This window comes from Mizuhopecten yessoensis, unplaced genomic scaffold (assembly GCF_002113885.1).
Source record: "Mizuhopecten yessoensis strain PY_sf001 unplaced genomic scaffold, ASM211388v2 scaffold11183, whole genome shotgun sequence".
Taxonomy (NCBI): domain Eukaryota; kingdom Metazoa; phylum Mollusca; class Bivalvia; order Pectinida; family Pectinidae; genus Mizuhopecten; species Mizuhopecten yessoensis.
In genome coordinates this window covers 1247441-1266788 of record NW_018408921.1, presented here as the reverse complement: position 1 = coordinate 1266788, position 19348 = coordinate 1247441, and the positions used below count along the sequence as shown (strand labels likewise).

General features: G+C 37.3%; 1 protein-coding gene across 1 annotated transcript in view; it reads right to left on the bottom strand.

Annotated features, from left to right (window-relative positions):
• Positions 1-4852: 4852 nt before the first annotated feature.
• Positions 4853-19348, bottom strand: part of LOC110440475 (sodium- and chloride-dependent betaine transporter-like) — a 37789-nt gene continuing 23293 nt past the window's right edge. The window contains exon 15 of the mRNA XM_021483580.1: positions 4853-5394. Within this exon, the coding sequence (XP_021339255.1) occupies positions 4853-5394 (542 nt within the window). The remainder of the gene's footprint in view (positions 5395-19348) is intronic.

The window sequence follows — 19348 nt, the reverse complement described above, 5'->3', positions numbered from 1 at the left end:
AAATCATCCAGTAATTCCAGGTACAATAAAATGTTAGAAGTCCCTAGAAGCAGACCAGTTAGTATGGAACAAATAGTTTTAGTTTTAGCTACCTCTACGTGGGACTCGCTGCCAGACCATGTAAGGTTATTCACATCTTTTAATAACTTTTGGAAAATAATTTAAAAAAACATGAAATGGTGACAGTTGCCACTATGCGATGTACAGATGAGTTATCTCCCTTCACTGTTGAAGGCAATAGTGATTAGCCTGTTTTCCTATAAGGCAACATGTAATCAGAATGTCTTACGTAATCTGGTTTACACCTAAACCATTATTATCCAGGTCGGGCAGTGGTGGAACCTGGGATCTCCCCCACCCTTGGAAAGCTCAGGGTCTGGGACGCTGTAACCTCCTTTTTTTGACTGTTTGTTTTAATGAAATATAAAATTATGAAGGTTTATCCTAATGTATGTGCCAAATTCTGGAATCATTCTGGAATCACACAATGTGCTTATATATACCTCATGTGTTAATAGCTGTTAACAACATAAAGGGTTTTCCAAAATGGCCCCTCCTTTGATTTCAATTTTCTTTTGGTGAGGTGAAGACCTAAACCTTATCACAACAAAAAAAGCAACATTAAAATTCAAATAAGCACTTGGTTCGTTTTTCTGAGAAGCATAAAACTGAAATTCTCAAAAAGTCGGAGTTTTTACTTTTGTATACCAAAAATATTTTTCTATTTTGAAGGACTTGGTCATGAACTTCCAGTGACAAAAAAAGTCAATCCAAAATATGTGGTGAAACATATTCAAAGAAGGAATCAAATGACCAAATGGTCTATACATTATAATTCATGGCTATGTTCCAGTTTGGATGGAATGAACAGTTAACCAACAGAGAAGATGTTCTTTGGTTTACTCCTTTTCAAGGTGACCACCAAAACATTAATTCTACTGCCTTATCAGTTGTCAGATTCCCAGACAACTTTCTTACAATATCAAAGTAATTCCAACATTTTGTGTTTGTTTGTTACTTTGTTTTTATATACATTTTAAAGTTTGACGCCCTATTAACAGCTGATGACATTTACAGATGATGTTTTATAAGATGCAAGAGTATGACATGTTTTCGAATGGCAGACTTGGAAAAAAGAAGGAATAATGCGAGGCTTTGAGTTTGTTTTCAAACTGGTGTTTTTAGATTCACAAGAAAACAACATATTTCAAGCTTTGTCGGATCTTCTTAGACCTTGGTTGCAACTGTTCTGGATTTTGAAGATTGCTATCATAGCCAAGATAATAAAGTACCCTCGATGCACGAGATGAATATTAACAAATGAGTATGAAATACCCACTAAATGCAATGTAAAACAAAACTCTAATAACAAAATGTATAATAACAAATTATAAAAGGTAACATGTGACCTAACAGGCTTGCAACGAATTTCATTACCAATTACCTGTAATCAGGTGCATTGTGTTTTGATGAACACCAGGGAGGTGTCTTAGACCCTCACCTTTTTAGGTACATAGGGTACTTCGTTGTGCTAAATTAATACTTTCAACCACTTTTTTTGCATACGTTTATGCAATGACACCACTTCTTCATACTATGACAAGTTTTGGTATACAAGAATGATAAGGATAAAAAAATCCTGCATTTTACATTAAAAGTTTCACAAAATGTTCGATTATCCTATCATCCGCGATAAAGATATTATTTCAGCTTCAGATGAAAGAAAATGTTCTTTCCCGAGTATAATGATACAAAATAAATGATTTTCTTTTCCAGAAAAATATTTTCAGATTGAAATGCCATTTTTCGACCCCGTACTGTAATTAGGTTAATTGATCATCTTTTCATTCATTCTTTATTGCCTTAAACCTTGCGGTTTATCAGTACAGTGCATATATACAGTGCAAATTATGCAGTACATATATATATGGGAATACAGAGAATACATGCATACACGATACAGTCACAGAGAAAGTGTAGAGAGTGATTCCTTTAATCCTAAACAGTATTGAATCTCCTTGTTTGACATTAGTTCAGATAGTTGGCTAAATTAGACAGTTCTTTATTATTTCCTGTTGTCATCAAATCTAAAAAAAATTGCCATACTAGGTTTTTTATGATAATATTTTTTAATGAAACGGTTTCTTAAATAAGTATAATGACTACATCTAATAAAAAAATGATATTCGTCTTCAATATGGCCAGTGTTACAATATATATAAATTCTATCTTTTCTCTCTAAACCATGAAATCTACCCGTTTCAATAGTCAACGTATGCGATGACAACCGAATTTTAGCAATTTGTTTTATATTTTGTAATCCAATAGGTTTAATTAAATACTGTTTAAGACACAAAAATACCACAGATCGATTTATAAAGAGAACACTTTGCAGATGAATTAATTAAATCTAGACACTCCTGATGAAAAATATCATGCATTCTACATTTAATAATATTCAGAATTTGACCTTCATTACCCTCTGTTAGCCATAAATATCCCAAACCTAACCTATATAATTCATTTCTTATGTTATTTGTCCAGTCGCTGCCCTTTACAATCATCTCATCGTAACAAGCCTTTAAAATGCAATTGTCCGAAAGTTTAAGCCAATATTTAAAAATTCTAAATTTTCTAATCATATGTAAAGGTATCCTCCCTAATTCTTGATAAATCATTACATAAGGTGTGCATTTCTTAACCCCCAAAATTCGTTTACAAAAATTCAAATGCACTTTCTCAATATCTGGAGCTTTGCGAAAGCCCCAAACTTCAGTTCCATAGTTTAGGACACTGCACACAAAAGTATCAAAAACGCTAAGTTGGGTTTCAATATTAAAATATTTCCTTTTACAAACATTGGATACAGCATAAAGTGCTTTCCTACCTTGTTCTGCTAATTTCTCTTGTGTAATACTAAATTTACCATTGAATTTCATTAGAATTCCAAGGTAGCTAAAACTATCAACATTTTCTAAAGCATTACCATCATAAAACCATTTTCTTCCTCCTTCAACTTACCACCATTTCTAAACATTATGACTATTTTTTTCAACATTAACAGTTAGATTCCATTTTTTAGTGTATTGTAATAGTGTGTCTAACATCTTTTCCAACCCCTCTGCCGATTCAGCTAACAAAACCATATCATCTGCGTACATTAGAAGAAATAAGTTAATAGTTTGGAGTTCTATAGAAGGACAGTTATCAGTTAAAAAATGCATCTCACAATCATTCACATAAAGAGAAAATAAAAACGGTGACAATATTTCGCCTTGGAACAAACCATTCCTGCATTCGAAGAAATTAGACATTGAATTGTTGAATTTAACACAACATTTTACATCGTTATATAAAGAACGTATCATATTTAACAGTTTACCTTCTACTCCTTCCTTAATTAGTTTAAACCACAAATTATATCTGTTAACAAAATCGAAAGCTTTCTTATAATCTGTGAAACAACAATATAGCTTCTTTTTCTTCTTTAAAGTTCTATTAATTAACGATTGCAAGACAAACACAGCATCTGTGGTTGACATATGCTTTCTAAAACCAAATTGAGCGTCACTTATTTTAGAATCAGCGGTATCAAATTCCATAAGTCGATTATTTAAGGTTGCTGTAAATATTTTGGCTAAAAAACTAACTAGAGTAATTCCTCTATAATTATTTGTGTCATTCTTATACCCCTTCTTAAATAAGGGAATAATATTACCTATTGACCATATGGAAGGATAGTTACCAGATTTGAAAATTTTATTAAATAAATTAACAAGACAAGGTAATAAAACCTCTTTACCTCTGATAAAAAACTCATTAATTAACAAATCATGGCCACATGCTTTATCTGTGCTTAAGTTATTGATTACTTTATTAACTTCTTCTTTAAAAATGTCGATGTCCAGATCATAAAACATAGCTTTAGGTATATCATTAGTGGCATCATAATTTCTCAAAAATTCGGTTACAGACTCATTTCCACAAGGTTTCTTGAATGACAAATTACTAAAATGTAGATAAAAAACATGTTCATCAAGTGAAGACTTCACATTATTCTTTCTGTTATTGAAATATCTATAAAAATGTTTTGGATTATTTTTTTCTCATGAAGTTCACCATGTTACCTTGATGTGTTTTGTACTGCCTCTTCAACTTAAGTTCCATTTTCTTATAACTGCGTTTTTTTTAAACAAGTGCATCATGATTTTCTTTGTTCTTACATGAATTGAACATAAATAAAGCATTCTTATATTCCATATAGCGAAGTTTGCAAATTTCATTGAACCAGGGTTTATCTTCTTTGCCCTTTTTCTTCTTATAATCACGTACATGATGGGTAACAACACTAAGAGGTAATAACAGCTCTGTCAGAATATCAGTATTTTTTTAACACTTTCATTGATATCAGTTTGGCTCACATCATTACTGTCACAACAATAAGATAACTCGTTTCTATTATTTTCTAAAATATGACGTAAAGTCTCTGTATTATTATCATTCCATCTTATACGTGTCAGATTCTGATTACCAACTTGTTCCTGGACATAATTTACAACTTTTGAACGCAAAGTAACACATATCGGAGAATGGTCTGATAAAGCATTAAATACCCCACTTTCAAAATTGATAATATCACCAATAATAGTATCAAAAGTAAATACATAGTCAATAAAACTAGTACCTATACTGTAAAAGAAGGTAATAGGAAGTACAACAGATGTACTGGATGACTGTGACATGCGTGGCTTGTTATGTTGCTGAGCGGGAATGTTTGAATTCCTATTGACCTCTCGAGGCCCATAGACTTCAGCCTCCACTACTAAAGTCTGATTGGTTGATGGACGCTGTTTCACAACTGATGCGTGTGGTGAATAAACACGAAGTGATTGTTCCGGTACGAACGCTGGAGAAGGGCCAGCCATAGACGAATCAGACTTGCGATTAGCTCTCGCACATTATGTGACCCAGACGTGTCTTCCATTGGAGACGACGAAATACGTTGCCGTTTAGGGTTTCTGCTGTTACTCGGTGTAGTAAAGTCAATGAGGGGAGCCTGTACAGCATCTCTGTAAGAACCACGGTTAAGTCTAGATTCTGTCTGATGTCTTTCTGGAAAACCAAGTTCTTTGTCTAATTCCTCCGTAGAACCATCAAACAACCTGCCGTTAACGTACATCTTATTACGAACTAGTTTTACACTGCAACCTTTGGATCTGTATCTTTTCATTACAGGGTAAAGAGGCTTGCGACGCTCTTCATCCGTTGCCGGAAACTGCTCACTTATACCAAACTGTTTTCCACGAAGGAGGTAGCCTCTTTCCAACACTGCTTGTCGATCTGCGTTATAAATGAAGCGAGCAACTATAGGACGATTCCTTCCAGAAATGCGTTCTAAATAATAAGTAGAATGATTCAAATAATAACTCCAGATGTATAAGGGATTGGCAAAAGTTAACACAGCAGAATAAATCTCGTAGCACTTCTGAAACGGAACTTACGAGGGGGCAGACTCTTATGTATTTTTAACATAGCTGGAAATAGTCCCTTTGTATGCTTGTTATGTTTTATCTTATGCTACTTCCGTTTTATTTGTTATATACACGGTTGTAAAAGCTTATCATAGGCTTGTGTTTCCATGTTTAACCATGTACCGACTTTTAAATATACTTTACTTGAATTGACTTGACTATCCTTGCACAGGAGTCACGAACCTTCCGTTGGCATACTCCGCCAGCAAAAAATGAAACTTCTCGTACTCCATTGCGATTTGGGCAGACGTATTTAAGCCTAGTGTATATGATACTGTCTACATTTTACGTGTCTAATTTGAGGCATTTTTAGAGTGAAGTATGGCTATATACTTGGATAAATTAATTTCTATAATTATTTTTAGCAGGCATGTTCACTGGAAACATGTTTACAGTTTGAAAAATAAAATCGATCGCTTTCTTCAAACCGCAACTTATATAACAATGCTTTTATATATGGTATAGCACAAACTACGAGTTACCTCCCGTTGAACGATCGTCTCATGCAGAATTAATCGTCATACTTATACCATAACTTACTCGCTGCTTAAAATAATAACAAGCCAAAATGCTTGATAGTTCAAATGAAAAAAGGATATAGTGTAGTGAACATGCAATTTTATTCCTGTGTCAGAAGATGTTGATCGGACTCATGAAAGGAAAAATAATAACATCTGCATGATCCACTAACACACAGTCCGTCGGGTGGAATTGTAAATGGTGAGAAGACGAGTGCCTAGGAAGACATCACTAAAAACAAATCAGAAATTCAGAAAACATAAGATGTCCTCATGTGGACATTTATATTTTTCTTGGCCTTAGGTTACGAGATCTTATCATTCCATATACGTTCATCATGTTGTTTTAGTTTCATTCGCCCTGGAGGTACAGCAAGCACAGCACCTTTTGTCGATGGTAAGACATATCTTCCTTAGGAAGCTACAAATATAACCCAGTTAAGGTTAAAATGCTTTGTAGGCAAAATTCTTTTGTTTCTGTAACAGGTCCTTTGTGCAGCTGTTCCAGGACTTCTAGTAATTCATCCAGTTGGACGTCTTTACCTTTGGAGGGGGCCGCGGTGGCCAAGTGGTTAAGGCGTCTGACATTCTGCTACCACTAGCCCTCCACCACTGGGTCTCGGGTTCGAGACCTACGTTGGTCAGTCGCCAGGTACTGGCCGTTGGTCGGTGGTTTTTCTCCGGGAGCTCCGGTTTTCCTCCACCATCAAAACCTGTCACGTCATTATATGACCATAGCTGTGATTATGATCAACGTTCTTAGTCCAAAGTATACCCACGCCATGTCCCTGCAGGTGGGGGTCGGGAAAAGAATACTCATGCTGTTTCCCACTGCATGTATCGTAGGAGGCGATTAATTCGGAAACCCCCTGCAGAATTGGGAATTTGCTTTGGTGTTCTCTATTTGGGGACACAAAACTTCTAACTAACTGTTATTTCCTAGCGCTTTGCTTGTCAACACCTCACTTTTGGCTTTAATGTTGAGCGTTCGCCAAGGTGAGGAAGGCAATGGATTCTTGAATTACCTTAGCCGTTAATAGGTCGCTAAACCCAAATGAAACCAAAACAATTCATGCTACTGTCTCCAAGTTGGTGTAAACCTTGTTTTAATAATTCATTTGACAATACATTGAAATACAAATTGTACATTACATTATATGAAATAGAAAAGGAAACAAACATTAGTGTCATAACACCTCTGTAAATGTGTTGCATACTCAATCACTTCAACATAAGCTACGGTAATAAAGTAGTAAGAACAACAGAACAAATACGGGAATAAGGAAGGGCGAATTAATATTTTCTTTTGTTTTTCCTTAGAGTCATGCTTTCCGTTTTTTTATGATTGGAATTGACTAACAAAGATTTGGACCATTCCGTATGTTTTAGTAGATCTGACCCATAATGTTATTCGTTTCTCAAGGTTTATCAACTATCGTGTTCAGAGTCGTGTCATCAGCACCGAGTCAAAGGTACAATGTATGACATTTCGGTGAGCTGGCACTTTAAAACGGCCACATCATCAGCCGACCAAACTCCATATGACATTGACTGTCGCGGGGATGTAATATAAAAAAGGCAAATAATGCATAAGAATACGTATACCATTCTCTCATGGTACGAGGACCATTTAATAAATCTTGTCACTACACAGCTCCCGTACGAACGGTCATTAAAATAGTGTAGCGCCTTGACATACTGCAAAAGCATTTAAAGAGCAATGCAAGTGCACAATTTCGACGTCATCCGACACGAATTGAACAGGTTATTTATTGTTGTATGGTATGCATTCGTGGCTAGTGACTACGTGTCAATGCTAAAGAAGGCACATCTGTTGTCACATTGAGAACTGTTTTCGGGTGGATGAACAAATTCAAGAAATGATAAAGTTGACGGCAAAGAGGACACACGGCAAGGCAGACCAGTTGTTGAAGCATTAAAGAATAACATTGGTGCTGTGAAAGCAATAATTAAGGATGATGATCGCTACACTGTTTCCGAGATTGCCCAATGGTTTGCATTTCAGAAGGCGATTCAGATCACATTCTGACCAAGTGCTTGAAATTAAAGAAGCTTTGTGCCCAATGGATCCCCATTGGCTGACATCTGAACAAAAGGCAAAGCGTTTGAAATGTGCTAAAGATGTATTAAAAAAGTACGGTAATTGTGACTCAAGAAAGCTATCTGAGTTACTTACAGGGGACGAGACCTGAAGACCAGTGATTGGAAGACGTATAAAAAGCGCCAAGAAAGTGTTGTATGCCATTTTTTTCTAGCAGTACTGAAGCCTGTCAAAAGATATTATTACATGTCCAAGTAAAGGGTTGAATGGCATCCGGCTAATTCACGACAATGCCTCATCCCACAAAAGCAAGTATTTTACAGACATTTTAAGCAAGAGATGGTAGTACAGATTAATCGTCCACTGTATTCACCAGATCTAAGACCGTGTGACGTTTTCCTGTTTCTTTTACTTAAGAAAATGCTCCCTGGGAAACAGTATGCCTATAGGAGTGCTCTGAGAAGTACAGTCTTCCAGTGTCTTGCCAGTATATCAAAGGGCGACTACCGCGAAGCGTTTACATAATTGATAGCGCGGTTGCGAATACTACAAAAGTATTAATTAATAGAAAGATCAAATTATATACAATATACTTGTGATTCATGGCACTAGTAACAGAATTATTGAATGACCCTCGAATCATAATTCCATAAATCCGATGTTGCTTTAATTACATTTTAGCCGATGGTTCAACAGTACCATAGGTTAATAATCAAATATGAATGATATATTTCCAACTACTTTATATAACATACATGTACGTGACAGAGCAGCTGGAATAAGCATTACTGTTTACACAATATTACAAGAACCATATCGTTTATTAATGATAATACAATGTCCATGTAAAAATTAGTAAGAGCTCCTAGTCAGTATCATTGTATTATCGTGTACCGACTATATTTGTCTTGAACGTTGACCACAGTCCGTCTGTACGATCATACTGCAAAAATTAGTAAGAGTTCCTAGTCAGTATCATTGTATTATCGTGTACTGACTATATTTGAACGTTGACCACAGTTCGTCTGTACGGTCATACTTTTTGTACGCCAATTAAGCGGCCTTGTCATTCGGTTTCTTTTCGTTGTTTGCTCGTGACAAACCTGAAATTCTCTAAAATTAAAAAATGTATATAAGCATGTGGACAGTCAATGTTGTATTGTTAGATTATATTCTCTTGGTACAAGACAAAGGGAAACAACTCCAGCAGTTATGAATCTCTTAATGCATTCCTGGATTCATCATTATCATAATTTCGAGACATAGCATCATATTTTAACTGAACTTTATTTTCTTTTGTTTATCAAAAGCACAAATTATAATCCTAATGAGTGTCGAATATTTTTGGCATTATTACATTTAAATCATTTGCATAAATTTATCACAATTAATCAGAATGTGATCTAAATGTTCCAGTAGTTTCATCTTCAAGACGTTCTTTTTCAGATTTTCATTTGTAATATGTCCACATATCTTATGTAGCACTTCGGACAAATACTAACTTCTGCATTTGAACAATCTATGTCACTTTTAGTCAGTATAACCAAAGCCATTCATATTATGGATTTTTATTACATTTTGTGTACCTGTACATTTGATAAATGATAAAAAGTATAAGAACAAATTCTAAAAAGTGACAGGGATATTGCATTTTATCTTAAAATTGATTGGTAACAAAAACTTTATTTGAATTTTGATTTTGTTGTGACCTAACATGCACTAAAAGGTTTATTGTAGGCTTGCATCGAATTTCATGACCAATTACGTGGTATAAGGTACATTGCTTTTTGGTGGACGCCAGGGAGGTGTCTTATACCTTCACCTCTTTGGGTACATAGGGTACTTTGTTGTGCGAAATGAATACTTTCCACCACTTTTTTGGATTGAAGTTTTGCATACATATTTGAAATAAGACCACTTTTTATACTATGAAAATGTTTGGTATACAAGAATAAGAAAAATGATGTGCAAAAATGTTGCATTAAAATTTTCAAAATGTTTTAAACTCATATTCTGGATGATAAATATATTATTAAAATAAATAAACATCAGTAAAGTCCATCATTACGAATGCTGAGTGTCTGTATTTTGCGTTGACTCTCAAACTATTTGCTTTTGATGCTTAACGCGAGGACAGTCAAGACATATAATTCTGTGGAAATCTTGTTACATGTATCTATATTTTATAGTTAAGTTTTAAACACCACATTTTCTGTCAAATATACACATTTGTTGGTAAGCAATTTGTACTTGATATTTTAGGAATATCATTCAATGATACAACATGAAAGATAAGTTTTGTAATATTGCTAAAATAAACATTATTTATATCAAAATTGTAAAAATGTGTTTACAAAATTATTGCAAAATAAAATAAGATATTTCATCATATGTCATATCAGCATCACAATCACTACTAAATGAAAACAAAACATTTTTATTTTGATAATTTTTATCAAAATAATTACTATTTTATGTGATATCTTATTATACATTATCAGCTTCGTGCTATACATCCATACGTATAACCTTACTTAGAACAGATAATTACAGGTAAAAACACAGGTGAAATACAGGTAAATACTGCCAATACTACCCAGAAACAGACTATAATCCTTCTAACAACATTTCTCTCCCATCTTGTTTTTTAAAAGTGTGGGAATCAAGAACAAGCCCCACCCGTACATTAACAGGCAAACTAATAACCCATAGGTCTTACCAAGATTCAAAAGATTTCACAAGATTTTATTGTTCACTCAGACACAGACATGTATGTGTGTAACAAGATGTCACATATAATCAGCATATTTTACACATGGCAGAACACAAAAACAGCACTAAATATATAACTTCCCATGAAATATTCAAATCTAATCTATACATTTAGGATTTTTTCGAGTTTTTCTGCAAACCTACTATAATGAGATAGAACAAAAACATTACATAAAGAAATTAGACTTTTCAGTTTTCTCGGACAAGGATATGCACAGTGATAGTTTGGAATGTATAATTGTTGAATTCGGCATACTGATTCATGCTTATAATTTAATAATGATAATCGTCGCCAATACCTTCAGAACACAAAGGACAAATTCTATCATGACGAGGTATACCAACCCATCGTCCCATTTCTGTAGGAAAATGCAAATTTGATGTACGCAATTTGTACAATATTTTCTTATATTTCTATCTGTTATTCTCTTTGACAGCTAAGGACTTTAAAATTTCATACTCTAAGGTTTGTTTTTAATTGTCCACTAATATCTTCTTGTATATGATTATATAAAATATTGTCTGCTCTCCATTGAACGTTATCATTACAGCTACATGGCATTAGAATTAACCTCTAGATTCAAGGTATGGACAATACTCCTACTGTTTAAACAAAATTCAAGTCTACAATGTACATCAGTAAAGAAGGGATTAAATCGACATCATCAAAATATGTAATTAGTTCATAAATGTTAGATAACACTAACAAGAAATCAATCACACTTGTGTCACTGCATGTAGATTTTTTCAATTAATTTGGCCCTTTCAACTCTACCGTTCACAATGTACATGTTTGCTCAAATGAAGTAATTCATCGCATAAATTGTTTACTTTATATTTATATTGGGTTACTCTCAATTGAGGAACACCAAGTTGTAAAAATATCTCAAAATCATACATATAGTTAATATCGTTTTGATCAATATCCAATATATTCATTGTAAACTGTCATGGTATTTAAATATATCCGTGACAGTGTCAGTTCGATTGACACTAGACATAAATTGGTTGGTCACGTACACATGTGGGTATATAATTATGAGGTATTTAACTTTAATGCCAGGTGGGTTTTTTCTCTTTTCACGTGATCTCTATTTGAAAATATCTCTAAACCAAATTGAATGAAAGCATATGCGTTCCATGTTTACGTTTAATACCACATCAAACTCAGATTCAAAGGTTGTTCGGAAAAACTTTCACTTCTAGACGTTGATGTGTGGACATGTAACATTAAATAGGGTATTAAGTAGGAGGAATTCAAGCAATTCGTCCGCAGTTTGTAGAAAATAACAATAGATTAAATAGCAAATATATGACTTTAAAAAGTTGCAGCATCATTAAACTGGCTCTTACGTCATACCTATTTCTTGTGTTTTATATAAAATAATGAAGGTTTCGTCCTGTGTAGCCGCTGTTCATTAAGCGTATCTTATGTACGTCCCTGCCATATCATAATCGTCCTCCGATGTCAATTTCTAAGTTAATAGTGTCTGCTAATTGTATGTTGTATGAAGTTCTTACCAAGAATCACACTGTCAGATATGTCCAGGAATCACACTGTCAGATATGTCCAGGAATCACACTGTCAGATATGTCCATTGAAACAAATAAAAAATATAAAGGAAATGTATCTCATGAACAGTAGCTGCAGTTATAACGTATAGGTGTATCCCTGACGTATAGGTGTATCCCTGATGTATAGGTGTATCCCTGACGTATAGGTGTATCCCTGACGTATCGGTATATCCCCGACGTATAGGTGTATCCCTGATGTATAGGTGTATCCCTGATGTATAGGCGGTGTATCCCTGATGTATAGGCGGTGTATACCTGATGTATAGGCGGTGTATACCTGATGCATAGGTGTATACCTGATGCATAGGCGGTGTATACCTGATGTATAGGCGGTGTATCCCTGATGTATAGGCGGTGTATCCCTGATGTATAGGCGGTGTATACCTGATGCATAGGTGTATACCTGATGCATAGGTGTATACCGGATGTATAGGCGGTGTATACCTGATGTATAGGCGGTGTATCCCTGATGTATAGGTGTATCCCTAACGTATAGGTGTATCCCCGACGTATAGGTGTATCCCTGATGTATAGGTGTATCCCTGATGTATAGGCGGTGTATCCCTGATGTATAGGCGGTGTATCCCTGATGTATAGGCGGGGTATCCCTGATGTATAGGTGTATCCCTGACGTATAGGTGAATCCCTGACGTATAGGTGTATCCCTGATGTATAGGCGGGGTATCCCTGATGTATAGGGGTATCCCTGACGGATAGGGGTATCCCTGACGTATAGGTGTATCCCTGACGGATAGGTGTATCCCTGATGTATAGGTGTATCCCTGATGTATGGGCGGTGTTTCCCTGATGTATAGGTGTATCCCTGACGTATAGGTTTATCCCTGACGTATCGGTATATCCCCGACGTATAGGTGTATCCCTGATGTATAGGTGTTACCCTGACGTATAGGTGTATCCCTGACGTATAGGCGTATCCCTGACGTATAGGTGTATACCTGATGTATAGGTGTATCCCTGTTGTATAGGTGTATCCCTGATGTATAGGCGGTGTATCCCTGATGTATAGGCGGTGTATCCCTGATGTATAGGCGGTGTATCCCTGATGTATAGGCGGGGTATCCCTGATGTATAGGGGTATCCCTGACGGATAGGGGTATCCCTGACGTATAGGTGTATCCCTGACGGATAGGTGTATCCCTGATGTATAGGTGTATCCCTGATGTATGGGCGGTGTTTCCCTGATGTATAGGTGTATCCCTGACGTATAGGTGGATCCCTGACGTATAGGTGTATCCCTGATGTATAGGAGGTGATACCTGATGCATAGGAGGTGTATACCTGATGTATAGGCGGTGTATACCTGATGCATAGGCGGTGTATACCTGATGCATAGGCGGTGTATACCTGATGTATAGGCGGTATTTACCTGATGTATAGGCGGTGTATACCTGATGTATAGGTGTATACCTGATGCATAGGCGGTAGATACCTGATGTATATGCGGTGTATACCTGATGTATAGGTGCATAACTGATGTATAGGAGGTATTTACCTGATGTATAGGAGGTGTATACCTGATATACATGTGTATACCTGATGTATATGTGTAAACCTGATGTATAGGCGGTGTATACCTGATGTATAGGTAGTGTATACCTAATGTATATGCGGTGTAAACCTGATGTTTAGGCGGTGTAAACATGATGTATAGGCGGTGTATACCTGATGTATATGTGATTACCTGATGTATATGTGTATACCTTATGTATATGTGTATACCTGATGTATAGGCGGTGTATCCCCGACGTATAGGTGTATCCCTGATGTATAGGAGGTGTATACCTAATGTATAGGAGGTGATACTTGATGTATAGGAGGTGAAACCTGATGTATAGGAGGGGTATACATGTATAGGCGGTGTATCCCTGACGTATAGGAGGTGATACCTACCTGATGTATAGGTGCATAACTGATGTATAGGAGTATACCTGATTCATAGGCGGTGTATACCTAATGTATATGCGGTGTAAACCTGATGTTTAGGAGGAAATAACTAATGTATGGGCGTATACATGATGTTTAGGTGTATACATGATGTATAGGCGGTTTATGCCTGATGTATGGGTGTATATCTGATGTATAGGTGTATTCCTGATGTATAGGTGTACACCTGATGCATAGGTTTATACCTGGTGCATATAGGTGTATACTCGATGTATAGGGGTGTATACCTGCTGTATAGGCGGTGTATCCCCGACGTATAGGCGTATCCCTGACGTATAGGGGTATCCCTGACGTATAGGCGTATCCCTGACGTATAGGAGGTGATACCTGATGTAAAGGAGGGGATACCTGATGTATAGGTATATAGCTGATGTATAGGAGGTGGATACCTGATATACATGTGTATACCTGATGTATAAGAGGTGTATACCTGATGTCTAGGAGGTGATACCTGATGTAAAGGAGGTGGTACCTGATGTATAGGATGTGATACCTGATGTATAGGATGTGATACCTGATGTATATAGGTGTATACCTGATTTATAGGAGGTGAATACCTAATGTATAGGTGTATACCTTATGCATAGGCGGTGTATTCCTGATGTATAGGCGGTTTATCCCCGACGTATAGGTCTATCCCTGATGTATAGGTGGATCCCTGATGTATAGGTGGATCCCTGATGTATAGGTGGATCCCTGATGTATGGGCGGTGTATCCCTGATCTATAGGTGTATCCCTGACGTATAGGAGGTGATACCTGGTGTATAGGAGGGGTATACATGTATAGGCGGTGTATCCCTGACGTATAGGGGTATCCCTGACGTATAGGAGGTGATACCTACCTGATGTATAGGTGGTTATACATGATGTATAGGCGGTTTATCCCCGACGTATAGGTCTATCCCTGATGTATAGGGGTATCCCTGATGTATAGGTGTTACCCGGACGCATAGGTGTATCCCTGATGGATAGGCGGTGTATCCCTGATGGGTAGGCGGTGTATAGCTGATGCATAGGTGTATACCTGGTGCATAGGTGTATACTCGATGTACAGGAGGAATATACCTGATGTATAGATGTATCCCTGACGTATAGGAGGTGATACCTCATGTATAGGTGTACACCTGATGCATAGGTTTATACCTGGTGCATATAGGTGTATACTCGATGTATAGGAGGTGATACCTACCTGATGTATAAGTGGATAACTGATGTATAGGCGTATACCTAATGTATAGGAGGTGATACCTCATGTATAGGTGTACACCTGATGCATAGGTTTATACCTGGTGCATATAGGTGTATACTCGATGTACAGGAGGAATATACCTGATGTATAGAAGGTATAGGTGGTGTATACCCGAGTTATAGGAGGGATATACCTGATGTATAGGTGGTTATACATGATGTATAGGCGGTTTATACCTGATGTATATGTATAGGAGGTGATACCTCATGTATAGGTGTACACCTGATGCATAGGTGAATACCTGGTGCATAGGTGTATACTCGATGTACAGGAGGAATATACCTGATGTATAGAAGGTATAGGTGGTGTATACCCGAGTTATAGGAGGGATATACCTGATGTTTAGGTGTAAACCTGATGTATAGGCGGCGTATCCCTGATGTATAGGTGTTACCCGGACGCATAGGTGTATCCCTGACGTGTAGGGGTAAACCTGATGTATAGGCGGCGTATCCCTGATGTATAGGTGTTCCCCGGACGTATAGGTGTATCCCTGACGTCTAGGTGTTTACCTGACGTATAGGTGTATACCGGAGGTATAGGTGTATACCTGATTTATAGGAGGTGAATACCTAATGTATAGGTGTGTACCTGATGTATAGGATGTGATACCTGATGTATAGGACCTGATGTATATGTGTAAACCTGATGTATAGGCGGTTTATACCTGATGTATATGTATAGGAGGTGATACTTGATGTATAGGAGGTGAAACCTGATGTATAGGAGGGGATACCTGATGTAAAGGAGGTGGTACCTGATGTTTAGGAGGTAATAACTGATGTATGGGCGTATACCTGATGTTTAGGTGTATACCTATGTATAGGCGGTGTATACCTAATGTATATGCGGTGTAAACCTGATGTTTAGGAGGTGATACCTGATGTAAAGGAGGGGATACCTGATGTAAAGGAGGTGATACCTGATGTAAAGGAGGAGATACCTGATGTATAGGGGTATCCCTGATGTATAGGTGTGTCCCTGATGTATAGGTGTGTCCCTGATGTATAGGTGTACACCTGATGCATAGGTGAATACCTGGTGCATAGGTGTATACTCGATGTACAGGAGGTATATACCTGATGTTTATGAGTTGTATCCCTGATGTATATGCGGTGTATACCTGATGCGTATAGGCGGTGTATACCACCTGATGTATAGATGTATCCCTGACGTATAGGCGTATCCCTGACGTATAGGGGTATCACTGATGTATAGGTGTATTCATGATGTATAGGTGTATACCGATACCTGATGTATAGGACCTGATGTATATGTGTAAACCGGGTGTATAGGCGGTGTATAGCTGATGCATAGGTGTATATCTGATGTATAGGTGATGTATAGGTAGTGTATACCTAATGTATATCAGGTGTATACCTGATGTATCCTGATGTATAGGTGTACACCTGATGCATAGGTGAATACCTGGTGCATAGGTGTATACTCGATGTACAGGAGGAATATACCTGATGTATAGGTAGTGTATACCTAATGTATATGCGGTGTAAACCTGATGTTTAGGAGGTAATAACTAATGTATGGGCGTATACCTGATGTTTAGGTGTAAACCTGATGTATAGGTGTACACCTGATGCATAGGTGAATACCTGGTGCATAGGTGTATACTCGATGTATAGGAGGTATAGGCGGTATTGACCTGATGTATAGGCGGGGTAGGCCTGATGTATAGGTGTATTCATGATGTATAGGTGTATACTGGATGTATAGGAGGTATATACCTGATGTTTATGAGTTGATAACTGATGTATAGGCGTATACCTGATGTATAGGTGTATACCTGATGTATAGGTGTACACCTGATGCATAGGTTTATACCTGGTGCATATAGGTGTATACTCGATGTAGGGGAGGTATATACCTGATGTTTATGAGTTGTATCCCTGATGTATAGGCGGGGTATCCCTGATGTATAGGCGGTGTATACCTGTATAGGAGGTGATACCTGATATATAGGTGTATACCTGATGTAAAGGAGGTGATACGTGATGTAAAGGAGGTGATACGTGATGTAAAGGAGGTGATACGTGATGTAAAGGAGGTGATACGTGATGTAAAGGAGGTGATACCTGATGTAAAGGAGGTGATACGTGATGTAAAGGAGGTGATACGTGATGTAAAGGAGGTGATACGTGATGTAAAGGAGGTGATACCTGATGTATGGGAGGTGATACCTGATGTAAAGGAGGTGATACGTGATGTAAAGGAGGTGATACCTGATGTTTAGGAGGTGATAACTGATGTATAGGCGAATACCTGATGTATAGGAGGTATTTACCTGATGTATAGGTGTACACCTGATGCATAGGTGTATACCTGATGTAAAGGAGGGGATACCTGATGTATAGGAGGAGATACCTGATGTATAGGAGGTGCATACCTGATGTATAGGAGGTATTTACCTGATGTATAGGTGTATAGCTGATGGGTAGGCGGGGCATACCTGATGTATAGGAGGTTATACCCGATGTTTAGGAGGAAATAACTGAAGTATGGGCGTATACCTGATGCTTAGGTGTATACCTGATGTAAAGGAGGTGATACGTGATGTAAAGGAGGTGATACGTGATGTAAAGGAGGTGATACGTGATGTAAAGGAGGTGATACGTGATGTAAAGGAGGTGATACGTGATGTAAAGGAGGTGATACCTGCTGTATAGGAGGTGTATACCTGATTTTTAGTAGGTGATACCTGATGTATAGGTATATAGCTGATGTATAGGAGGTGATACCTAATGTATAGGAGGTGATACCTAATGTATAGGAGGTGATACCTCATGTATAGGTGTACACCTGATGCATAGGTGTATACCTGATGTATATGTGTAAACCTGATGTATAGGTGTATAGCTGATGGGTAGGCGGGGCATACCTGATGTATAGGAGGTATTTACCTGATGTATAGGCGTATAGCTGATGTATAGGCGGTGTATTCCTGATGTATAGGCGGGGTATCCCTGATGTATAGGCGGTGTATACCTGTATAGGAGGTGATACCTGATATATAGGCGGTGTATACCTGATGTATATGAGGTGTATACCTGATGTAAAGGAGGTGATACGTGATGTAAAGGAGGTGATACCTGATGTATACGATGTATAGGAGGTATATCCCTGATTTTTAGGAGGTAATAACTGATGTATAGGCGTATGCCTGATGTATAGGTGTATACCTGATGTGTAGGAGGTGATACCTGATGTATGGGAGGTGATACCTGATGTAAAGGAGGTGTATACCTACCTGATGCATAGGTGTATACCTGGTGCATAGGTGAATACTCGATGTATAGGAGGTATGTACCTGATGTTTATGAGTTGTATCCCTGATGTATAGGAGGTGATACCTGATGTATAGGCGGTGTATACCTAATGTATAGGAGGTGATACCTGATGTATAGGAGGTGATACCCGATGTTTAGGAGGTAATAACTGATGTATGGGCGTATACCTGATGTTTAGGTGTATACCTGATGTATAGGTGTATACTCGATGTATAGGAGGTATATACCTGATGTTTAGGAGGTGATAACTGATGTATAGGCGTATACCTGATGTATAGGTGTATACCTGATGCATAGGCGGTGTATACCTGATGTATAGGAGGTGATACCTGATGTATAGGTGTACACCTGATGCATAGGTGTATACCTGGTG